General features: G+C 49.9%; 1 protein-coding gene across 1 annotated transcript in view; it reads left to right on the top strand.

The window, feature by feature from the left end:
* The window catches only part of ATP4A (ATPase H+/K+ transporting subunit alpha), a 54,377-nt gene that overhangs the window by 21,181 nt on the left and 7,346 nt on the right, over positions 1–25,850 (top strand). The window contains exons 2-7 of the mRNA XM_058674120.1: positions 22,524–22,667; positions 22,771–22,830; positions 23,023–23,226; positions 24,276–24,389; positions 24,569–24,821; positions 25,027–25,295. Of these exons, the coding sequence (XP_058530103.1) occupies positions 22,524–22,667; positions 22,771–22,830; positions 23,023–23,226; positions 24,276–24,389; positions 24,569–24,821; positions 25,027–25,295 (1,044 nt within the window). The remainder of the gene's footprint in view (positions 1–22,523; positions 22,668–22,770; positions 22,831–23,022; positions 23,227–24,275; positions 24,390–24,568; positions 24,822–25,026; positions 25,296–25,850) is intronic.

Raw genomic sequence — 25,850 nt, 5'->3', positions numbered from 1 at the left:
GCAGGAACATTGGCCTTTCCTGACCAGCCCTCACCCATTCTAGTTCTTGTTGTTGGATGCTACAGCCCAGCCAAGCCTGGTCCGTACCCAGACACAGCTCATGCATGGGTCAGCAGGGGCAGAGACCAAGCCTAGCCCATCCTACACCCACCCTGGTTCTCATGAGCACCAGTGAGTGTTGGGGTTGAGCACAGTCTGGTGCATCCCATAACCAGCCCACACCTGTGTCGAGGGATCCTGCAGCCATATCCAGGCCAGACCGCAGTCCCCACCCTGGCCCTAACGCTCACCAGTGGTAATCACAGCCTGGCCAGGGTGTCCCCTTTGCTCCCCAGTCAGGCCTTTTCCTAACTACAGATCTCACGTGTGCCAGTGGTTGCTCCGACCCAGCCTGGCATAGCCCCTCATCTGTCTTAGCCTTTGTCTTCGGATGCTGCAGCCTGGCCTCACCTAGCCAGCCTCCCAAGTCCCAGCTCTCACTGGCAGGTGCTACAACCTGGCCTTGCTTGGTCTGCTCCCATCCCTGGCTCATGTAAACCAGTAGGTGTGATACCCTTGCCCAGCATGACCTGCACTCCAGCCTGGTTTCTGCACTTGCCAGTGGGCTAAGGTTTACTTGTCCAGTCTGCCCCCTTCTAAAACCAATCCACACATTAGCCAACAGATGAGGTTACCTTGCCGAGCTTGCCCAAACCCTGGGTCTGGACCACGTGCTCACCAGTGGGAACTATGACCCACTAGGGGAGCTTCTCAGGTTTCCCCACCTGGCTCAGTCCAGACCCAGATCTCATACATGTCAGCAGGTGCTAGGCCCTCGCCCGGCATACCCTGTACCTCCATCTTGGCCTTTGTATGAACTGGTGGATGTTGTCCCACCCCATACCCTGTTTTAGGATGTACACGCAGGTGCTGCAGCCTCGACCTGCCCAGCCTACTCTTGGCCTCAGTACCTTTGAGTGTTGGCGGGTTCCACGTTCACACCTAGTTCAGCCCATCACCACCCTGACTCTTGAGTTAACCAGCAGGACTTGTACTTCCACAGGGTTGGGCTCACTTATTCCCTGTGGAATCTACCCCCCGGACCTGGTTCTCTCATATGCTGGTTAGTGTCATGGCCCTGCCTGATGTGACTTGTTCCCACACTCAGTCACGTACTGGGATCTAGCTCGGCTAGCCAGGCCCCCAGCCATAGCTTTCGTGGGGTGGCATGTGGCAGTCAGCGATGTTCTGCACTAACGAGCCCATCTCAGGACTCCCATGTGGACTGATGAATCAGTCTGACCCATAGAGATCATCCAATCTCTCCCAAACTACCAGGTGTCAGTCCCTTCGCTTATCTGCAAGTGGCCTTGTTTTAGGTGTCCCTCAGGATTCTTTCCTCACCTACAGCTATGGTGACCTTATCCAGGGATGTTCCTAGGCAGTAATTCATCACCTCGAGTCCCCAGAGCTCGACAGTGGGCGGCTATCAGGCGGAACCTGGCGCTGATTAGCGTTCTGGCCGCCTAAGCCAAGATGGCCCCTACTGCTCAGAAGCAGCCAGGCTAGGTCACACCCCCTACCCTGACCAGCCAGAAGTGGCTGATGGGGTGAGGGGTCCTGTTTGTGCACTCAGCTCTCCAAGCTCTCCAAGCTCTCCAAGCCGGAGCCAAGATGGCCCCAGGCGTTCTGAAGTAGCTAGGCCAGGCAACACCCCCTCTTTTTTCTTTTTTAAGATTTTATTATTATTATTATTATTTGTTTGAAAGACTGACACTGAGAGACATCTGGTGGTTCACTCCCCAAGTGATCACAACATCCAGGACAGGGCAGGACCAAAGCCAGGAGCCAGGAGCTCCTTTCAGGTCACCCACATAGGTGACAGAGGCCCAAGAGTTTGGACTGTCTTCTGTTGCCTTCCCAGGAGCATGACCAGGAAGCTGGATTGGAAGAGAGGTGGTAGCGGCCTCCATCTGGAAGGGGGGCATCTTCCTGGGGCAGCTTTACCCGCTGGGCAAGCTCCAAGAATCTGCATTTCTGACAAGTCCCCAGGTGAAGCCAATGCTGCAAACTCAGAGAGCTATGGCTTGGGCTTCTCCCTCCTGTGCCCTCTGACATCACAATCACCCCCGTAATCCTTCCCTGAACCCTACATGCCTCACCTTATAACTCTGTCTCCCCGCCAAAGAAGCAATTAGAGTTGTACGTTTTGCTTTCACTAAGTCCAATCCCTTAGCTCTTAGCAAATCCATCTTCTATTCTCCAAGCCCATATCCTGCAAAGGTCCAAGAAAATGATCCCCTGGGCCCACTGTGGTAGTCTGGTGGCTAGGGTCCTTGCCTTGCCCACGCTGAGATTCCCATATGGGTGCCAGTTCTAACCCCGCTTTTCATCCAGCTCCCTGCTTGTGGCCTGGGAAAGCAGTGGAGGATGGCCCAAAGCCTTGGGACCCTGCACCCGCGTGGGAGACCCAGAAGAGTTCCAGTTCCCGGCTTCGGATTGGCCCAGCTCCAGCCCGTTGCGGCCGCTTGGGGTGTAAACCATGGGACGGAAGATCTTCCTCTCTGTCTCTCCTCCTCTCTGTATATCCGACTTTGCAATAAAAATAAATAAATCTTTTAAAAAAACATATCTTTTTTTCCCCTTGCCTATTATTGAAGAAAATCAATCTTTTTTTTTTTTTTTTTTTTTTTAACAGAAATTGTAGCCCAAGTTGCCTGTGTTTGGTATTTCTGCTGGCTTTCCTTCATACAACTTTCCTACTGTGACCTTCACAGCTCTCACCACTTCCCTGAGCTAAGTATCAGCACAGTGCTTGGAAGTGCCAACCCCACTAAATATTCTTTTTTGTCCCCAACAAGCCAGCCTCTTTGATGCCTCAGAGTATTCATATTTGCTGTTGTTCTTGCAACTGTCTCCTTCCAGAATTTTCTGTGGCTCTCTCTCACTTCAGATTGGCTATTAATTCCCCAGTGAGAGCTTCCCTGTGCCATTGTACCTTACTTCTCCGGATCCCCCCCCCTTTTTAAAAAAATATTTATTTTTATTACAAAGTCAGATATACAGAAAGGAGGAGAGACAGAGAGGAAGATCTTCCTTCCAATGATTCACTCCCCAAGTGAGCCGCAACGGCCGGTGCTGTGCCAATCCGGAGCCAGGAACCTGGAACCTCTTCTGGGTCTCCAACACGCGGGTGCAGGATCCCAAAGCTTTGGGCCGTCCTTGACTGCTTTCCCAGGCCACAAGCAGGGAGCTGGATGGGAAGTGGAGCTGGATGGGATTAGAACCGGCGCCCATATGGGATCCCGGCGTGTTCAAGGTGAGGACTTTAGCCGCTAGGCCATGCCGCTGGGCCCCTCCGGATTCCTTAATTTCATACTGTAGAACACTTCCAACATGCTTTGGTTCATTCTTACAGCCACTAACAACGTGTGACACATTGTATTTAAGTGAATTATAATTAAAATATTGAGGGGCAGGCCCTGGGGTAGTGGTTAGAGATTACTTAGGACCCTCACATCCCATTTCAGTACCTGGGTTCAAGTCCCAGCTCCACTTCTGGTTCCAGCTCCCTGATGTTGCATACCTTGGCAGGAAGCAGATAAAGTAGTTGGGTCTCTGCCACTCATGTGGGAGATCTGGACTGAGTTCCAGCTCTCGGATTCAGCCTGGTCCAGCCCCAGGCTTTGTGGGCACTTGGGGAGTGAGCAAAGGCAAGGGGTTCTCTCTCTCTTTTTCTTGGGGTTTCTCTCTTCCCACCCTGTGTATGTATGCATCTACTTTTCAAATAAAAACTTTCGTAATAAATAAACCCAAGATTGAATTGCTTGGGTGCACTAGCCACATCTCAATATGTGGCCGACAATAGAATTATAGACTATGGAACATTCTACCACTGGTGAAAGTTCTATTGGACAGAACTTTCTGCTAGTCATCCCATCGCTCAACACTTTACCCTTTTCTCTGTCATCTCCATGCACAGATTGTTCTTGAAGAAGTTCCTGGCAAATGGAATTAAAAGATAAATTTATTTTGGTGCAAAAAATGTTCAAAATGCATGCCAGAAGTTTCTGAACATGAATATTATGAGAAAAAAAATTACACATGAATTTCAAATGTTTTTGGTTTGTACCAGTCAACTTATCTTTTAACTTTATTTTCTAGAATCTGTTTGAAATACCCTGTAAAAATTGTCTAGGGGTCAGTGCTGTGGCTCATCTGGTTAATCCTCCGTCTTCATGTGCTGGCGTCTCATGTGGGCCAGTTCATGTTCGGGCTGCTCCACTTCCCACGCATTTCCCTGTTTGTGACCTGGGAAAGCTACAGAGGATGGCCCAAAGCCTAGGGACCCTGCACCTGCGTGGGAGACCTGGAAGAAACTCCTGGCTTCAGATCATCTTAACTCGAGCCATTGTGGCCATTTGGGGAATGAACCAGTGGATGGAAGATCTGTCTCTCCTACTCTCCATAAATCTTACCTTTCCAAATAAGTCTTGAACAAAAAGTTTTCCAGGGGCAAATAGTTCATCTGTTTAAATTGGCACTGAATTCTAAAGACTTAAAACTGGGCCATATGTGCTTGGCGCGGTTTTCCAAATAAAGCTCACTGTGTGAATGAGCCCCCCATGATCCCTAGCCAAACGGGACTTCCGGAGCCCGCAGAAGGCTCCTAATATAGTTTATTGCTCTAAAACACGCTGCGGTTGGGAGACTTGCTCCGGCAGTACTGATAGTTGCTGATGTCCGCTGGTGATTGAATCCTTCGTTGGTGAGGCAGGCAGGGCTTTGCGGCTGGGCTCACATTTTCAGTCTCCAGACTCTGAGTACAACGGAGAGAATTGTCACCACACTACCCATCAGCATGCTTAGGATGCTGAAGGCTAAAGCCAGCTTGGAATTTCTCCGTGCCAGTTCCCGATTCTCAAAGAAGTTGGCTTCCCGGGTCTGTGGGGAGGAGCAGGTGGAGGCGAGCTGGTGGGAGTGGCCTGCAAGTCACCTCTACCCTTCCCAATAGAAAAGGGTGGGGGAGCGAGCAGGACGTGCGGGGTTGGGGGTAGGGGAAACACTGGACAGAGGACAGGACGAGGAGCTGCAGGCCAACAGGGGACCCCCGGGACAGCGCAGATGGAAGCAGCTAGGCCCTTGGGAACATGAGGAGGTCGGGGAGGCAGGATGGGGGTCGGAGGGAGCTGGCTGAGCCAGGCGTTCCTACCTTGAGGGAGAACACCAGGGCCAGGATTGCCAAGGGGAAGAAGAAGAGGATGGCCAGAACGGACAGAAACAAATAATCCTTGGGTGGGGGGAGCAAATGTGTCGGGGTGACCGGCTGCAATCGGGGGGTTGGCTGTAGTGGGGTGACCGGCCGCAGTGGAATGACCTGGAGTTCGGGCTCCTTGGGGTCAGTCATCGTAGTCATGGCCTGAGGAGGAGAGGCCAATTAATGGATTCTGCTGGGGCACAGGGCGCATCTGAGTTTCCCACAAACAAATCAATCTCTTGGGCTGGAAAGATTGCAAACCCACACTGCCCCAACTAGGGGACAGTGTCCTGAGCCAGAACCCACTGTGGCTGTGTTTTCCTTCATAATAGCCTTCCTAGCCCTGTAACGTCCCCCGACCCTTCTCCCTCTGGGCCCCACATGTTCTGACACTTAACTGCTTCACTGTCCCCTCCAACCCCTCCACTCTTTCCTGTCATCCCGGTGCACACCTCCTCTATGTCCCTGGGACTGGACTTCTCGCTGCCGGAGTCGCACGGAGTTATGAGCACCGCATCCTACTGGCGACCATCGCATTATGATTGGCTACTCCATTATAGGCGTGCCCCCAGGGCATATATCTGGCTTCTGATTGGTCCGGTGTATTGTGAGGGGTGGTACTCGACTACGCACGCACCTTACCCCCAACTCCTTTGTGATGAGGTCTGTAGGTGAGCAGCTGGGTAACTTTACTTGCACTTCTTGCTGTTGCTGTTCCAGTTTGAATTCCTGATGGATCCACCCCAGCTAAAAAATAAATAAATAGGTGCAAAATAAAAAGTCTATGTCATGCAATGAAGGAAACATTTAAAAATGTTTATTTTTAATATTGTTTACACAGTTGAGAGGGGTGCATGCCTACGTGTGCCTCCGGTTAGGGCGGGGAGGGTCAGGTATGGAGGTGGGTGGGACACACGTTTCAACCGTTTTTTCCCCCCTGTGTCCAGAGGGGAGCACGAAGAGAGGGCCGTTTCTTGCTAAGACAGATAATCTAAACTCTACCTTTTCAAAAAACACTGGGCTCAAGCTGGTTTTACAGCTCCGTAAGTCAGGGGACTAAAAATTCTCAATATTTGTAAATGTTGGACACCATAGTGACAGCTATCTTGCCCGATTTTTTTTTATTGAATGACTTAAATTCAACATGAAAGTTTGGGAATGGAAATAAAGAACTCGTTGTGGACCAATTTTATTGATTACTACAGATCCAAAATGTATAATTGGCAAGCAAAATTTACTAATATGTAAAAAAAAAACAAACACGACCCAATAATTTTGCTCCAGCAATTCAAAGATAACTTGTTGCTGGAAAAGTTTGGAAATATTATCACTAAATATTTACAGAAAGTGTAAGATGACATTACATTTGTAGAATCTGTGATTGTCATCATAGAAATCTTTTTTAAGATTTATTTTATTTTTATTGGAAAGTCAGATATACAGAGAGGAGGAGAGACAGAGAGGAAGATCTTCCATCTGCTGATTCACTCCCCAAGTGACCACAATTGCTGGAGCTGAGCTGGTCTGAAGCCAGGAGCCTGGAGCTTCTTCCAGATCTCCCATGTGGGTGCAGGATCCTTGACTACTTTGGCCGTCCTCGACTACTTTCCCAGGCCACAGCAGGGAGCTGGAATGGAAGTGGAGCTGCCGGGATTAGAAATGATGCCCATATGGGATCCTGACATGTGCAAGGAGAGAATTATAGCTGCTAGGCTACTGCACTGGGCCCATCATTCTAGCAATCTAAACAACCCTACTAAAAAGTACTAGGATTATTAAGATACCTAGGTATTAAATATAATAGCTTACTTGGGTACTAGGAATGAAAGTATGAAAAATTCTTTTTGTTGCAAAAATGCTTTTTAAAAATTTAAATATTTTAAAATGTATTTATAATTAAATGTGTGAGCTCTCAATTAAATTACACAACTTATCGATCTGGAAAAAAAAAGATGAACATGCTCCTCAAACAATGTAAAAGCTTAAGATCCTAAAAATGTTGAAACGTATGAATTTCCTGGGCCTGGTGTGATAGCCTAACAGTTAAAGTCCTCAACTTGAACACGCTGACATCCCATATGGGTGCCGGTTCTAATCCCGGCAGCCCCACTTCCCATCCAGCTCCCTCCTGTGGCCTGGGAAAGCAGTTGAGGACAGCCCAAGGCCTTGGGACCCTGCACCCGCGTTAGAGACCTGGAAGAGGCTCCTGGCTCCTGGCTTCGGATTGGCTTAGCTCCAGCCATTGTGGCCGCTTGGGGAGTGAATCATCGGACGGAAGATCTTCCTCTCTGTCTCTCCGCTTCTCTGTATATTTGCCTTCCAATAAACATAAATAAATCTTTTTTTAAAAAAAGAAAGGTATGTATTTCCTGAGATCTAATTCTAATGGAAGTTTTTTTTAATGAAGAAATGGTTAAATTCTTTTTTTTTTTTAAAGATTTATTTATATTTATTACAAAGTCATATATACAGTGAGAGGAGGAGAGACAGAGAGGAAGATCTTCTGTCTGATGATTCACTCCCCGAGTAAGCGCAACGGGCCGGTGCTGTGCCGATCTGAAGCCAGGAGCCAGGAACCTCTTCCCTCCTCTCGCTGTATATATGACTTTGTAATAAATATAAATAAATCTTTAAAAAAAAAAGAATTTAACCATTTCTTCATTAAAAAAAACTTCCATTAGAATTAGATCTCAGGAAATACATACCTTTCTTTTTTTAAAAAAAGATTTATTTATGTTTATTGGAAGGCAAATATACAGAGAAGCGGAGAGACAGAGAGGAAGATCTTCCGTCCGATGATTCACTCCCCAAGCGGCCACAATGGCTGGAGCTAAGCCAATCCGAAGCCAGGAGCCAGGAGCCTCTTCCAGGTCTCTAACGCGGGTGCAGGGTCCCAAGGCTTTGGGGCTGTCCTCGACTGCTTTCTCAGGTCACAAGCAGGGAGCCAGATGGGAAGTGGAGCTGGATGGGATTAGAACTGGCGCTCATATGGGATCCCAGGGCACATTCAAGGTGAGGACTTTAGCTGCTAGGCCATGCCGCCGGGCCCGAAATGGTTAAATTCTAATAGAGCTATATTAAAGAGTGGCTAAGAAATTATGAATAAGGGGCCGGCTGCGATTGCCTAGTGGCTAAAAGTCCTCACTTTGAACGCACTGGAATCCCGTATGGGCGCCAGTTCTAATCCTGGCGGCCCCGCTTCCCATCCAGCTCCCTGCTTGTGGCCTGGGAAACCAGTCGAGGATGGCCCAAAGCCTTGGGACCCTGCATCCGTGTGGGAGAGACCCAGAAGAAGCTCCTGGCTGCTGGCTTCGGATGGGGTCAGCTCCAACCATTGTGGGCGCTTGGGGAGTGAACCATCAGACGGAAGATCTTCCTCTCTGTCTCTCCTCCTCTTTGTATATCTGACTTTGCAATAAAAATAAATAAATCTTTAAAAACATAAATATTTAAAAAATTATGAATAAGAAAGAACAGAAAAAAAAAAACCCAGCAAGGGAAAGTTTTGTGTTCCAAACCTGTTTTAAATTTCATTATAAAACTAGGATAATCAAATGTGAATAATGTATCAGAAATGCTCATTATATTACATTGTCCATAAGAGACACACTTAGGATGTCGAAACAGGGCCAGCACCAGGGTGGGGGAGGGGGAGAGAAGTGCTGAGTCCTACGGGGGGACGGGCTTGTCCCCTCAAACCCTTTTTGTAGGGTGTCAGTCCCATTCATGGAGTCAGCACCACCACTTTGGGGGTTAAGCTCATATGGTTTGGAGATGTCTTTGTGTTTCCTTGGAAAAATCTCTAAAGGCTCCCATCTGCCTTTGGATAATAAAAAATAAAAAGACTACATTGACATGGTTACATTCTTAGAACCCTCAGTTCTTCAAGGGTGGACGGAAAGACTGACATCATTACCTTACTAGAGTGTCTTGGGCTTGACAGAGTTCATGCTGAGAAATAAAATTTGTATTTCTATTTTCCTCCCTTCTTCCCTCTCTCCCTCCTTCCCTCCCTCCTTCCCTCCCTCCCTCCCTCTCTCTTCCTTCCATCCTAACTTTCTTCAAGATTTCTTTATTGGAACCAGCATGCTGGTGCAGCAAACCAATCCTCTGCCTTGTGGTGCTGACATTTTTAAAAGATAAATCTTTCTTTTTTTTGAAGAGAGACAGCATTTTTTTTTTCAAAACATTTATTTCAACTGGAAAGGCAGATCTCTAGTGAAAAGGAGAGACAGAAAGATCTTCCATTCGTTGGTTCACTCCCCAACTGGCCACAATGGCCAGGGCTGAACAAGGCTGAAGCCTGGAGCTTGGAGCTTTGTATAGGTCTCCCATGTGGGTCCAGGAGCCCAAGCACTTGGGCCATTTTCTACTGCTTTCCCAGGTGCATTAGCAGTTACCTGGATCAGAAATGGAGCAGCCAGGAGTTGAATCAGGGCTCATATAGGATCCTGGCATTACAGATTTGTTATCTTCACAACCTAGAGCAAGGCAGGACATACATACTAGGTAAATATCAATATGGATTTGGCATGGTGAACTAGTGGCTGTTCTCTGCAGTTCGAGACCCGGCCGCTTCACTTTCTATCCAACTCTTTGCTGACGTGTCTGGGAATGCAACAGAAGATGGCCTAAGCTCTTGGGCCCCTGTATCCACATGGGCGATCCAGAGGACGCTCCTGGCTGCTGGTTTCTGACAGGCTAATAGGCCCAGTTCCAGCTGTTGCAATCATTTATGGAGTGAACCAGTGGAGGGAAGAGCTCTTTCTTTTTCTCTCTCTGAAACTCTGTCTTTCAAATAAAAATAAATATATATTTTTAAGATTTTATTATTATTATTGTTATTGGAAAGCCGGATATACAGAGAGGAGGAGAGACAGAGAGGAAGATCTTCCATCCGATGTTTTCACTCCCCAAGTGAGCCGCAATGGGCCAGTGCGCGCCAATCCGAAGCCGGGAACCTGGAACCTCTTCTGGGTCTCCCACGCGGGTGCAGGGTCCCAAAGCTTCGGGCCATCCTCAACTGCTTTCCCAGGCCACAAGCAGGGAGCTGGATGGGAAGTGGAGCTGCCGGGATTAGAACTGGCGTCCATATGGGATCCCAGGGCGTTCAAGGCGAGGACTTTAGCCGCTAGGCCACACCGCCAGGCCCAAATAAAAATAAATATTAAATACATAAATAAACATGCCCATGAGATAAGTTTCACCAAAATTGAGACTCCAGCTTATCAAAAAATGTCATTAATAAAATGGTAGGACTGACCTTTTAGCCCAGCAGTTGAGACACCAGCTAAGGCATCCTTTGTTAGAGCACTTGGACTCGGATCTCCGCTCCAACTTTCTGTCAATGTAGACCCTGGGAGGAAGCACTGATGACTCAAGTACTTCCCTGAACTCCTGCCACCCACGTGGGAGATTTGGATTGGAGTCCTGACTCCGGCCTTCAGTCCAGCCCAGCCTCAGGTCTTTTATGCATTTTGGCAATGAGTCAGAAGATCAGAACTATCTTTTTCTCTCCAATAAGTCAATAAATAAATAAATAAAGAATTAAAAGGCACATAGACCACAGACTAGAACAAAACACTCCCAGCACAGAGGTTGAACATACGACCATATCTAAAACACATATTTAAAAACCTCTATTGATCCATAACAAACAGCTAACCCAGTTAAAAATGAACAGAACAGGGACTTGCATTGTGGCGGCATGTTAAGCTGCGACCTGTGATGCCAGCATCCTGCAGCAGTGCCGCTTTGAGTTCAGGCTGCTCCACTTTTGATGTCGCTTCCCACCAAATGCACCTGGAAAAGCAGTGGAAGATGGCTTAAGTGCTTGGGCCCAAGGTGGGAGACCCGTGTTGAGCTCCATGCTTTTGGCAAGGGTAGGAGGTCCTGAAAGGAAGCTTGGTGGCCCTGCCCAGGTGTGGCCACTTCTCACCCCACTTGGAAAGAGAGTTAAGGTTGTTGGGTGCTTATTTGCTTTTATTTTCTTCTTCTTCTTCCTCTTCCTCCTCTTCTTCTTCTTCTTCCTCTTCCTCTTCCTCTTTTTCTAAGATTTTATCTACATATTTGAAAGACAGAGGGACACACAGATTTTGTCTGTTGCTTCACTCCCCAAATGGGCCAGCCGGTGCTGGGTCAGACTGAAGCCAGAAGCCTGGAGCTCCATCCAGGTCTCTCACATTGGTGGCAGGGACCTAAATACTTGGGTCATCCTCCGGTACTTTCCAAAGAGCATTAGCAGGGAGCTTGGTTGAAGGTGGAGCAACTAGGACCTGAACTATAGCTCATGTAGGATGTCAGTACCACAGGTGAAAGTTTAACTCACAGTGCCACAACACCAGTCCCAGAAGAGGGCTTCCCTGTCCCCCCCATAAGGATTATGTAGTATCCTCAGAGAGGAAGAGAAAATGTCGTATTCCTGAATAGTAAATAGGAGCCTGCGAAAATGGTACACTTAGCAAGCAAGCAGGACCTCACTGGCACAGCATACCACTGGCACTGACATTTCCAAAGAAATTTTTGGAAAATCAAGCTGAAACCATCCAGAAAATGGGTCAAGAAAAGCAAGGAGGAGGACAAAGCTAACAACCTGAGCAGATGATCCCAGAAGAAACAAGGCCACCAGGAAGCCCTCGCAGAGGGACACACAGGGACTGCATAGAGAAACATCATAAGAAAAGTATGCCGGGGCAGGCACAATGGCTCATCTGGCTAATCCTCTGCCTCTAAGCACTGGCATCCCACATGAGCACTGGTTCTTGTCCTGGCTGCTTCACTTCCCATCCAGCTTTCCTGACTGTGGTCTGGGAAGGCAGCAAAGCATGGCCCAAAGGTTTGGGACCCTGTACCTGTGTGGAGACCCAGAAGAAGCTCCTGACTCCTGGTTTTGGATCGGCTCAACTCTGGCCATTACAGCCATTTGGGGAGTGAACCAGTGAATGGAGTCATAATCGGTGCTCATATGGGGTCCCAGTGCGTGCAAGGCGAGGACTTTAGCCACTAGGCTACTGCACCGGTCCCTCCTCCACATGTGTTCCATCTTCCTGCTAATGCACCTGGGGGAAGCAGGTAGAGGATGACCTAAAAGCTTGGACTTCTGTATCCACATGGGAGATGGGGAAGAATTGCTTGGCTACTGGGCCAGTATTGGCCATTGTGGCCATCTGGGGAGTGAAGTGGTGGATGGAAGATCTCTCTGTCTCTTTGGCTGCATGTGCAGCTCTGACTTTCGGGGAGAGGACTGCGACCAGGGGCTTCCATTCAAATCAGGCTGGTCAAGGAGGTTGTGAGAGGAAAGCAACATTCAAGCCAAGATCTTCTGGGGGGCAGGAAGGAGCCGAGTGCAGAAGAGGAAATAGCAGACGCAAAGGCCCTGCGGCAGAAGCCCATTTGCTGTGTGTGAGAGACAACAGAGAGGCCTGTGTGGCTGGAGTAAAATGAACCAGGGAAAGGCACCGGGTCTCGGCACTGCCGCATGTGGATTCTGCCTTGAGCTGGAGTGAGGCGCAGCCAGGGGCAGGGCTCTGGGCCCTGGTGGCCCCACCTGACTCTGGGCTCATGGGCTCCCTCTGGCTGCAGAGGAGAACCACCTTTCGGGGCAGGGATGGGGCAGGAGGAGGAGACTGGTTTGTCCAGATTGGGAAGTGGACAGAGGCTCGGGGATGGGGGTGGCCGGCAGTGCAGGAAGAAGGGTGGACGCAGTGAAGCTGGGTGATTTCCTGCAGGACACTTTGCCACAGCTGGGAGAGGAATGGGGTGCAGGAGACATGGCCGCCAGCTTGGCCAGGCTGGGACCTTACCTTTGTCCCCTTCTGCTGCTCCTTGACCCAGTGCTTGTGGTCGAAAAAGAAAGTTCCTCAGTTCCCCAGTTCCAAGCTCCATCTCCTCCTGGGGTTGGAGAGAGGGTGGAGGAGGTGAAGGTCACTGCTGGGTCCACTATCTTATCAGAAAGACGCAAACACATACCAAGCGTCAAGGTCACAAGGGGTTCTTGCACTGGGCAAATAGGCTGAGGAGCCGGCCTGAGCCAGGTGGGGCAGAGCACACGGCGGTGACTGTGTCCACCTGGGACCTGCCCCTACAGCCTCCGCGACGTAGCGGAGGGCTCACCAAATCCTTCCCTCCTTCCTTTCTCTCTTTTGATTTATTTGAAAGCTGGGGTTATGGGGGGAGAGGGAGAGAGAGAGAGAGAGAGAGAGAGAGAGAGAATTTTCCACCCACTCATTCAGTCCCTAAAGGAACACAATTACTTGGGCTGGTGCCAAACCGAAATTAATAACCTGTGATTCCATCTGGGTCTCCCATGTGAGTACAGGGGCCCAAGGACCTGGGCCATCTGCTGTCTTCTCAGTTGCGCAGCTGGAAGCTGAATGGGACGTGAACTAGTGCTTGGATGGGATATCAGCATTTCAGGTGGCAGCTTAACTCGTTATGCCACCACCCCAAACTCTCACCATCTACTTCATCGTCTAATCTCTACTCCCTTCATCATAAAGTAAAAAGCCCTTTCAGTTCTGATTGCTGAGTGTTCTCAAGAAAGTCTCCAAGGATCAATGTGCCCAGGCTCAGGGAAACTTGGTTCTGCTGTGGCAATCAGAGCATGCCATGCTTGCAACATCGCTGCGAGAAGGCGCTGTCCCCAGTTTATGCCATGTGCATCAGCCTGAAAGAGCATCACACTGTCCCCCTGGGATGCATCCCAGGGTGCCAAGAATGCTGGGCTACTTCCTGCTTCACTGATTCTGCGTCACCCTCCCAGAGTTGTGGTGAGCCTGGCTTGGACACTCCAGAAGAGGACAAATTCCAAGTCTGGAGCTGTCACAGTGGGTAAAGGGACCACTTGCACTCCCGGCATCCTTGTGGGAGCACCAGTTCCAGTCCGGCATCAGGTCAACATTCCACTTCCAATCCACCTCCCAGCTAATGTTCCTTGGGAGGCTACAAAAAGTGACTGCAGAAAGTGGCCCAAGTGCTTGGCAGGGGGCCAGGATGGAGTTCCTGACTCCTGATTTCAGCTCAACTCAGCTCAGCCTAGGATGTTGTGGATAATTGAGGAAATGAACCAAGAGGTGGAAGATCCAGGATAAATTGCACAAGAGTGACCCCTGTCACCCCACGACAAGGAATGATTTGAACATAACCAAGGGAGCACCAGTGAAATAGGGTGTAGTGGTGGGACTGCTGGAATGGTCAAGGTCAGCGCACTGGAGCAGGATTGGGTAGAGCCAGATGACACCTTTCAGGGATTGCATGTGGGACTTGGAATCCCTTAAAGACGTTCTCTTAAATCCCTTAAAGATGGGGTCTTGGGGAAATGACTGGGAGCTTAGGCAAGCAACCTTCCAGAAAGTCTGCCCTGTTCTACGATGGGCTTGAGAGGGAGGCACATCCTGGCCTGAGGACCTGAGAAGGTCCTTGTGGCTCTCGCATTTCTGTCAAGAGCGTGCAACCTGAGTGCAGCCATGAAGAAGCCTTGGTAGAGCCCAACCCAGGGAGACTCTCCAGAGAATTGGTACCTGTTCTTCTGGAACGCCAGGCTCATGGGAGACACGGCCGACTGAGCAGGTGCCACTGACTGGGAGAGCCTGGAAGCAAAGGGTGATCCAAGATCAGCTCTTGGACTGGGAAAGTTCCCTGGGAGATGCAAATAAACCTCTAGGTTAGTTAGCAGTGCCTTGTGAACGTGAACTCTGTGCAGCTCACCCTTCTGCGGGAGCCCAAGAGGATGTCCACGTACGCTGATGCCTAAGTGTGGGAGAGCTACATCCTTCTTCCAATGTACTCTCAAATGAGTCAGACCAAGATCGAAAAATATATATTAATTTTTTTCTTTTTTAAAAATTTATTGATTTATTTTATCATTTTATGCTACAGTTCCATAGGTCTGGGATTCTCCCACCCCCAACTCAGGTCCCCTCCCCCTACTGATTTCCCCTATATTATTACAACAGCAATAATAAACAATCATAAGTTAATCATTTTGCTATTCTAGCATATCCTGATTTTGTAGGTATGGACAATGGCAGGAAGTCCAGCATCCTATTGTCAAGATATATTTAACAGTTTTATTAGGAGTCCATCTTTGATTTGGAAGTAGAGATGAATACTGCATTGTATTTTTACATTTGGATGTAATAGCTTCTATTACACAGTCACTATACATCCCCTTAAATCAAGAGGCATAAAACAAAATCAACAGGGAGAAAAAAAGAAAATTTACAACATGGAGTTCAATAATATGCTACTGTATGACCTATTTGTCACTGAAGAAATTAATAAGGAAAAAACTTATTTGAAGAAATGAAAATAAAAACAAAAACATCAAAACCCATGAGATACAGCCAAAACAATATTGAAAGGAACATTTACAGCATCAAGTGCTTATAAAAATCAAAATATCGTGAATAAATGATCTAATAATGCATCTCAAGGACTTATTAAAAAGGAAAAATGATCAGGAAGTGAGAAATGATAAAAATCACGGCAAAAATGAATGGAATTAAAACTAAAAAACTAAAAATTGCAACAAGAGCCATCTTTTAAAAAAGATTTATTTACTTTTATTGCAAAGTCAGATATACAGAGAGGAGGAGAGACAGAGGAAGATCTTCTGTCCGATGATTCACTCCCTAAGTGACCGCAATGGCCGGTGCTGTGCTGATCTGAAGCCAGGAGCCAGGAGCTTGCTCCAGGTCTCCAACACGGGTGCAGGGTCCCTGCTTGTGGCCTGCTTTCCCAGGCCACAAGCAGGGAGCTGGATGGGAAGTGGAGCTGCTGGGATTAGAACTGGCGCTCATATGGGATCCTGGCGCATTCAAGGTGAGGACTTTAGCCACTAGGCCATGGCGCCGGGCACAACAAGAGCCATTTTTTTTGTAAGAAGATGAGCCAAACAAACTTTTATCCACACTAGGAAAGAAAAGCAAAAGAGAAAAAAACAAGTAAAATTAGAAATGAAAGAGAAAACATCATAGGAAAGCAGTAAGGTGATCTCTCCTTGCTGAAAGGATCCTTCGATCATGACACGGTGTCCTTCTTCAGCTCTTTTTAATACTCTTCACATCAAAGTCTACATATATGATATAAGAATGGCTATACCAGCTTGTTTTTCTTTACAATTAACCTGGAATATCTTTTTCTACCCTCTCACTTTCAGTTTCCACAAATCCTTCTTAGTGAGATGTGACTCCTTAGGTAATAGATAGATGGGTTTTATTTTTGACCCAGTCTGCTAATCAATGATGCTTGATTGATGAGCTTAAGCTATCTACATTTAGGATTAATATTGAAAGGTAGTGATTTAATCCTATCATTTTAGCAATGGGTGGTTTATTGTTTGATTTAGTCTTTTTTTGTTGTTTTATTGGAATGTTATCCACATTTGCCTTTGGTTTTGGTAGGTGCTATTCCTTTTCTGTCAAGAGAACATCTTTGAGTATCATTCGTAGGGCAAGAGGCAAATTCTTTGAGCTTTTCTTTACTGTGGCAGATTTTTGTTTCCTTTTCAAAGACAAAGGAAAGTTTTGCTGGATAAACTATTCTGGGCTGACAATTTTTTCCTTTTAGAACCTGGAATATGTCACTTCATTCTCTTCTGGCTGTAGAGTTTCCTCTGAGAGGTCAGCAGTAAATCTATGTATTAATTGATTTTTCACATGCATATTTAAGGATTTTTACCTTTTTTCAGCTGAAGAGAGGTTGATTATCATGTGGTGAAGATTGCTTTTGGTCAATCATATTGGGGGTTCTATGCTCCTCCTGTATTTTGTTTCCCAATTCATTCTCCAAATTAGGGAAATTTTCCTTTATTATTAATCGAATACATATTTAAGCCCAGCTTCTCTTACTGTGCCTTCTGGAAATCTCATAGCTCTTAAAATCTGTCCCTTAATTCTTGAATACTTAGCTTGACTCAGTTCCTCTTCCAGCTTTTTCATTTTTCCCCCATTGTTGAAGGAAATGTCTTCCAGTTCTGAGATTCTTTCTTCCTGTCTTACTCATTCTATTATTGAGGCTTTCCACTGGATTTTTAATTTGCTCTATTGCATTCTTCATTTCTAGTAATTCGACTTAATTTTATTGCATTGTTGCTATTTCCTGTGTGACATATTCCTTAAAGTCCTTGAACTCCTGCATGTGCTTCTCATTATTGTTAAGAAGCTTTATAACTGTTTTGTAAATTCTTTTTTTTAAAAGATTTTATTTTCATTTTATTACAAAGTCAGATATACAGAGAGGAGAGACAGAGAGGAAGATCTTTCGTCTGATGATTCACTCCCCAAGTGAGCCGCAACGGGCCGGTGCGTGCCAATCCGAAGCCGGGACTCTTCCAGGTCTTCCACATCAGTGCAGGGTCCCAATGCATTGGGCCGTCCTCCACTGCTTTCCCAGGCCACAAGCAGGGAGCTGGATGGGAAGTGGAGCTGGATGGGATTAGAACCGGTGCCCATGTGGGATCCCAGGGCGTTCAAGGCGAGGACTTTAGCCACTAGGCCACGCCGCCTAGCCCAGTTTTGTAAATTCTTTATCCCCCATTTCCTCCATGTCTTCCTCAGTTAACTCTGAGATTGACAAAGACTTTTGCTCCTTTGCTGGGGAGGCATCAGTAATATTGTGCTTCTGTCTCTTTAATTTCTCTTGGGCACTGCTAGTCTGTTTAGCAGATTCCTCTCCTTAGGGTTGGTTTCTAAGTTGTGTTGCCCACTGGTCTACAGTTTGATTTTACTGATTGTGTTCGATACCCAGTTCTTTGTTTGCAGTCACTCATGTCACTCCCTCCAGTGAGTTTTAGTCCTGGGCTCTTATGCTAGGCTTGCACCCCAGCTCCTGGCTCACCACTTTCCACCTGCTGTGATCCTGTGCTGTAGTTGCACTGTTGCCAGCACAGCCTTTCTCACTTCCAGTTTGAGCAGTGCCTGGGATTAGGGAGATGCCAGCCTCCTAAATTGCTGGATTGTCAATGGTTCTGGACTTGCCGGAACCTGCTGGCTGTGTGGTCTGAAGGCCACTTGAACCTATTTTGGGTGGAACCCATAGGATGTCAAGTTGATACTATTTTCCCTGTGAGACAAGTAAATGCATTGAGCCAGAAATGAGTTCTTCCTCGGCTCAGCACCTGTGCAGCTCGCTGTTGTCCCTTGAGCCACCACAGCCTTTTTCTCAGTAACAAAATGGTGCCCAATGGGCACTGGTAGGGGTCTGAGCCTGGTGGTCATTAGGTCTGGGGGCCATACAGACCTATCTTGGCCAGAACCTGTAGGATGTCAAGTTGGTGCTGTGCTCCTTGTGGGACCAGTGCAATGGGCTGAGCCAGAAACGAGCTCACTCCTGGCTCAGAGTATATGCAGCTCGCTCTTGTGCCTCCAGCCCCACAGCCCTTTCCTCAGTAAACAAAATGGCACCCGATGTGGCACTAGTGGGGGTCTGAGCTGTGAAATCCACCCTGTTCCTGCACCTGCCTGCTTCGGCTCTGCTGCTCTGCTTCTGGTCCAATCAAGCAAATCAGCAGGACAGGCAGTTCTATGTCTGGGTTCTGCTCTTGAGTTCCTGGTGAACCCCCCTTCCCAGCTGGCTGCTGGTGGAGCTCCAATCTCTGATTGCTGACTGCTGCTGGGATATCTGGTCACTACAACACCACTCTGCTGTCTCTGCTGTTTCTCTGTGTCCACAGGTATCCAGGTGTCCCTCTGTCATCGGCCTGTTCTCCTCCTATTTCCCAGGATCGTGGCCTCTCTGCTTCAACTTGGCTAATGATTTTCCATCTGTTTAAATGTCCTTATTCTATTCCACCATCTTGTTTCTCTCAAAGATTTATTACCTTTTAAATTGAAAGGCATAATTACTGGACCTGGCACAGTAGCCTAGTGGCTAAAAGTCCTTGCCTTACACACCCCAGAATCCCATATGGGTGCCAGTTTTAATCCCGGTTGTCCTGCTTCCCATCCAGCTCCCTGCTTGTGGCCTGGGAAAGCATTAAGGATGGTCTAAAGCCTTGGGACCCTGCACCTGCATGGGAGACCCAGAAGAGGCTCTGGGCTCCTGGCTTCGGATCGGCGCAGCTCTGGCCATTGTGGCCACTTGGGGAGTGAATCAACGGCTGGAAGATCTTCCCTTCTGTCTCTCCTCCTCTCTGTAAATCTGACTTTCCAAAAAAAAAAAAAAAAAAAAAAATCTTAAAAAAAATCTGAAAGGCAGGATTACAGAGAGGAGAGACCAATAGCTTCCCACCCACTGATTCATTCCCTAAATGGCCGCAATGACCAGAACTGGGCCCATCTGAAGCCAGGACCCAGGAGCTTCTTCCAGATCTCCCACATACTCTGCTGCTTTCCCAGGCCACAAGAAGAGAGCTAGGTGGGAAGCGGAGCAGTCAGGATTTGAACCAGAATTTGTAAGGGATACCAATGTCCAAGGAGGAGGCTTAATTTGCTATGCCACACCACTAGCTCCCAGACCAAGATCTTAAGTCTCTCCCTTTCTGTTCATATACATCTATGCATCTCCATCCATCATCTCTCTACCCATTATGTATTCATCCATGCATCATCTAATGTATCTATCAATCAGCTGTTATCTATTCAATGTTATCTATCTATCTATCTATCTATCTATCTATCTATCTATCTATCTATCACCAATGGAGCAAAGCAATGACTTTGTATGAAGGGTAAGAAGGTGTTTTGTTTTGTTTTGTTTTGTTTTTTTCAAAGTCAGATATACAGAGAGAAGAGACAGAGAGGAAGATCTTCCATCTGATGGTTCACTCCCTAAGTGACCGCATTGGTCAGAGCTGAGCCAATCCGAAGCCAGGAGCTTCTTCTGGGTCTCCCACGCGGATGCAGGGTCCCAAGGCTTTGGGCTGTCCTTGACTGCTTTCCCAGACCACAAGCAGGGAGCTGGATGGAAAGCGGGGCTGCCAGAATTAGAACTGCTGCCCATATGGGATCCCGGCGCGTTCAAGGTGAGGACTTTAGCCGCTAGGCCACTGCGCCGAGTCCAGCAGGTGTTATTTAACTACTGCTCTAGCTTGTAGGTTTGTAATATCTAACACTGAACATTGAAAATTCAAATAACAAAACAAGACATGAGGAAGAAGACTAGCAAGGCAGAACCCAGAGGAGGATGCTGCCCCACACCCTGTTCTAGTAGAGGTCACCCAGCACCCCAGGCTGTTCTACCATGTCCCTTGTGGGTTCTTTAAGCTATGCAGGTGCTACTCCCACATCCTGCCCCAGATCCTGGACACTTTGGGGCAGGAGCTGGTGGGCAGGTCAGAGGGGGCAGGAGGAAGCGTAGTGTACCTGAGGGGGTGCTGAAGCACCTCCTAGGTGCTTTGTCCCAGCCACCTGCCGAGGTGGCCCTGGCCAGCACTCAGGAAAACTTGCTGAACACCTGAGAGGTGTGCTCAGCTCCTGCATTAATCAGCAGCACGCACCGCTGCGTCTTGGTCTGTTCTACCAGGGGTCCATTTGGATGCCACGTAAATGAAACGACATTGGGAATAGGAGGCAGAAAAGGGATGAGTGGCAGTGCTGCTGTGGGGTCAGGACAGCACAGGCAACCTCTGTGCTGAGAACTGCAGGACATGAAGACCAGGACAGGAGGGTTCCTCACAGAGGACCTGCACCTGCTGTGGCCTGATGTGGCAGGCAGCATTGACTCGGGCCCATACGGGGCACAGCCAGGAGCCCGTGGAAGCACTGGAGAAGCTGAGGTGGGGCAGGTGACCTGGGGCCAGGTGTGGCCTTCATTCTGAGCAGGAAGGTACAAGCAGTCTCACGTGCCCACTGCCAGTCGCCAGTGAGACCGTGGCTCCTGCCTCCTGCCCTCCACGCTCCCTGTAGCAGGCTGCGGGAGTGACCAGGCTGTGGGTGTGGGGAGGCGCTGGGGCTGCCTGCAATTTTTCAGGTGACCTGCTCCAGAGCAGAAGGACATTACCAAGGCGACTATCTTATCAGGGCCACTCACACCTGCCCCTGCAGACACACCCACCCATGAGGCCCAAGCTCTGCCTGGCTGCTCCACTGGGAGGGGAGTTAGAGGGGAACCCCTGGTGTCTGGGCCCCCAGACACACCCTTTCCTCAGCTGGCAGCTGGGTTCCTCATTCTGACCGGGCTTGGGTGGAGCTGTTGGCTGGGGGCACTGGGTGCCTCAGTTTTCTCTCTGCACAGAGATGCTGGTGTAGCTGTCACAGGGTATGATGCCAGGGCCTGAGAAGCCACATCTGTGCAGAATCTGGCACGCCCTTGGGATTTTCATGCAGAAGTTTTGGTTTTCTCATTAGGGGGCACCATGGAAGGCCCAAAGCCTGCCCCTCATGTTTTGTCATCACATATCTACTTTTTCTGTGGTTTCCTTATCTGTACAATGGGGCCTCTAAGGGGAAATTACAGGGCCATGGAAGAAGCCAGTGAAATCTTTCTAATACATGGGGTTGTCACAGGGGGGTGGTAAGTAAAGCCTCCATGGCAATGCCGGTTCAAGTCCCTGCTGCTCTACTTTCCATCCAGCTCCTCTTGGGAAAACAGGGGAGGATGGTCCAATTTCTTGGGCCCCTGTGTCCATGTTGGAGACCCACAGGAAGTTCCTGGCTCCTGGCTTCAGCCTGGCCCAGCCCTGGTCATTGCGACCATTTACTTTGCCTTTCAAATAAATAAAAAGAAATAATTCAGTTGCAGCACAGAGCGAAACCTGTCCCCCGTATGTATTCAGGAGCTGTTGACTGCTGAGGGCCTGGTCCCCTGGGTCTTCATGAGACATGGCATATGCAGCCTAAAAAGACACCTGATTCTGTGCTGCCCCCAGCCTAGGGGTCCTGGGCATGTGATCTGAGCCCTCTGTCTCAGTTTACCCACGTGCACACCCAAGGGGGTACTGCTACTCCTCGCCCAAGGCTGTGGTAAAGCTGTGTAAGCAAAAACCATGCATATCCCTAGGGGCTCCCTGATCTGAGTGGCAGGTGAGAGGTGCCCTGGGCAGTATGGGGCAGCTTGGGGCAGCTTGGGGCGGGGGTGAGGGGATGGAGGTCACTCCAAGGAGTCCCATAATCAGCTGCAATCAGGCTGGTTCTGCCCCACCCCTGCGCTCCCTAGTATATTAGGGCTGGGCCAGACCCCAGCTTGGCCCAGGGCAAGGAGGGCAGTGCAGCAGGCGGCAACCATGGGGAAGGTAGTAAGTGGGCCCCGGTGTGGGGGGTGGGAGGGCAAGAGGCTGGAGGCTGGAGACCAGGGCTGCCCAGGCTGCCTCTGATGCCTCCCTTGCACCCCGCTCCCTTACCATCCCCAGGACAATTACGAGCTGTACTCCGTGGAGCTGGGGCCTGGCCCTGGCGGGGACATGGCAGCCAAGATGAGCAAGAAGAAGAAGGCAGGTGGCGGGGGAGGCAAGAGGAAAGAGAAGCTGGAGAACATGAAGAAGGAGATGGAGATTGTGAGTGCAGGGCTAGGTGGGGGGCCTGGGCTGGGCCTGGTCAGGACTGGTGGGAGGCAGGCCGTGAGACCCAAGTGCAAGTGCTCTGCTCCCCACCACACAGAACGACCACCAGCTGTCAGTGGCCGAGCTGGAACAGAAATACCAGACCAGCGCCACCAAGGTGAGCGGGGCAGGGGGAGAAGAGGGAGGACTTGGGGACACGGAGAGGGGGAGGTGTAGGAATTGAGACATGGAGGGGGCCAGAGGGAGCCACATGGAGCCTGGGACAACTGCACAGCCTGAGAACCAGGGGCTGCCCTGGGGCTGTATGGTCTATCTCCCGCCTCACCTCGCCCCTGCCTTCTGTTCCCAGGGCCTGTCCGCGCGCCTGGCGGCTGAGCTGCTGCTGCGGGATGGGCCCAATGCGCTGAGGCCACCGCGGGGCACCCCAGAATATGTAAAGTTTGCCCGGCAGCTGGCGGGAGGCCTGCAGTGTCTCATGTGGGTGGCTGCTGCCATCTGCCTCATCGCCTTTGCTATCCAGGCCAGCGAGGGTGACCTCACCACAGATGACAATGTGAGTGGTGGGCGCAGGGGCCCGACATAGGATCTGGGGGATGGAGGACACTGAGTGTGCGACATGCGATGGGGGAGATGGAACCCCAGAAACTCAGTCCCTAGACGTGGATGGTGGTGCAGGCTGTGGGACCCATGCAAGCACATGGGTCACAGGGAACCCAGGCACAGTGAAAATGAGTCTTGGGTATGAGGGGTGTGGCAAGGGTACAAAGGCATTGAAATGCAACATGTAAGATAAGATAATGCAAACAGACCACAGGATGTAGGACCCATCAAGGACACAGGGCATAGGTGACATTGGGACTCAGACATAGGACATTATGGCAAAGGAACATTAGGGACACATGCCTTAGGACACTGTACAGGGAGAAGATAAGACAGCAGACACACAAACACAGAGATGGAGGAACAATGGAGATGCAGGACAAGGAGACACTGGACATATGGCAGGGCTACAGCAAGGGGCCTGGGCACCTGTAGACGGCTGGCACTGGACTTAGGTTTGAAGTCACAGGACACATGACCTTGGACACAGAGAGACACCATACGCTGGGAGCACAGGGAGCGTTGCTGTGGAGGAGAGAGGCTGTGAAGGACACAGAGACCCGGCAATGAGGGTAAATAAGAGTGGGTGAGAGAGAGGGTGAGGGACGCACCAAGAGTAGTCCTGGGGCACAGGGAAACACAGGCACATCAGCCGCAGGACAGGAGGCACCGCACCGGGGCAATGCAACACACAAGAGACAGTGACAAGTCACCATGTATGGGGACAGGGGAGACTTAGCATTCAGGAGCTGCAGAGCTGATGGGATTCAGGACCTAGGGCTACGAAGCCCTTAGGATGCAGGGCAGGCAAGTAAGGGACACGAGGAACAGGGCACAGGGAACACAGATCCCTGAGAACAGTGCGTGAGGCTTCCTAGGAGAGTGGGGAAAGTCAGGGCAGTGTCCCGGGAAGCAACAGGGAGCAGGTGGGTAGCCTCGGTATGCAGGGAGCTTCTGGTCCCTAGCCACCTCTCCACCGCAGCCCCCTTCCTCCACCTGCAGCTGTACCTGGCACTGGCCCTCATTGCCGTGGTTGTGGTCACTGGCTGCTTTGGCTACTATCAGGAGTTCAAGAGCACCAACATCATTGCCAGCTTCAAGAACCTTGTGCCACAGGTGGGTTCTATGCGGCAGGCTACTTCAGAGGCCAGAGACACCCCCCTCAGCCCAACCCTGGCAGGTTCCTGGCATCTCTCTGTGGCTCCTCTGTGGGGGCTGCTCCACACCCCGCATCATGCTCAGTGTAACTGCCGTCCTTGGCCCCGCATCCATATACTCCTATGCCCCTACCACAGCAAGCCACCGTAATTCGAGATGGAGACAAGTTTCAGATCAACGCAGATCAGCTGGTGGTGGGCGACCTGGTGGAGATGAAAGGCGGGGACCGCGTGCCAGCTGACATCCGCATCCTGGCGGCCCAGGGCTGCAAGGTGGACAACTCGTCGCTGACTGGGGAGTCAGAGCCGCAGACCCGCTCGCCTGAGTGCACCCACGAGAGCCCCCTGGAGACCCGCAACATTGCTTTCTTCTCCACCATGTGCCTGGAGGGTCTGTGAGGCGCGCATCCTGTACCTCTGCCCCCTCTCCAGTGCATGTTCTTGCTGTTCCTTGCTCCCTGCCATGTTAGGTGGGGGTGACCTCCCTGCCTTCTGGGGCTGCCCCTCCTTCAGCTCAGGTGGCCTGGCTACACACCCATGGAGGGTCCCTGCAGCCACCTGGCTGTTCTGAGTCGTGCTCTTGACTCTCACGGTAGGCACGGCACAGGGCCTGGTGGTCAACACAGGGGACCGCACCATCATTGGGCGCATCGCCTCCCTGGCGTCAGGAGTGGAGAACGAGAAGACACCCATTGCGATTGAGATTGAGCATTTTGTGGACATCATTGCGGGCCTGGCCATCCTCTTCGGCGCCACATTCTTTGTGGTGGCCATGTGCATTGGCTACACCTTCCTGCGGGCCATGGTCTTTTTCATGGCCATTGTGGTGGCTTACGTGCCCGAGGGGCTGCTGGCCACCGTCACAGTGAGTGGGCGAGGAGGGGGAGGTGGTAGATGGTGCAGAAACCTGCCAGGCTTGGCCTGTCTGTGTGCATGTTCATTGGTGCAGGTGCCCATTATCCCCCTACCTGCCCATCCACCTGCTCACCTTCCCAGCTACCTGTCTGCCCTTCTGCTGTCCATTCATTGGGCACATGTGCATTGGGGCAGCCTGGGGCTGTATCATGAGCTACACAATGAGGCTTCAAGACACACAGGTAGGGGCCAGGACTGGAGGAGGTGGAGCTCCTGTGTGGGCAGTGGGCGTGGAGTTAGGCCTTCAGCCATCAGCACTCAGTCCAAGGGCAACCCAAGGAAGGCCGAGGGGATGTTTGTTTTCCCATTTAAAAATTATATTTTAAAATGTATTTGTTAATTGGAAAGGCAGAGAGACAGAGAGAATCTGCCATCTGCAGGTTCTATCTCCAAAGGCCCACAACAGCCAAGGCTGCACCAGGTGGAAGTAGGAGCCCGGCACTCCATCTGGATCTCCCATGTGGGGTGACAGGGACCAGGATCCATGAGCCACCATCTGCCTTAC

Source organism: Ochotona princeps, chromosome 16, assembly GCF_030435755.1.
Source record: "Ochotona princeps isolate mOchPri1 chromosome 16, mOchPri1.hap1, whole genome shotgun sequence".
Taxonomy (NCBI): Eukaryota; Metazoa; Chordata; class Mammalia; order Lagomorpha; family Ochotonidae; genus Ochotona; species Ochotona princeps.
This window is presented reverse-complemented; position numbering and strand designations above follow the sequence as displayed.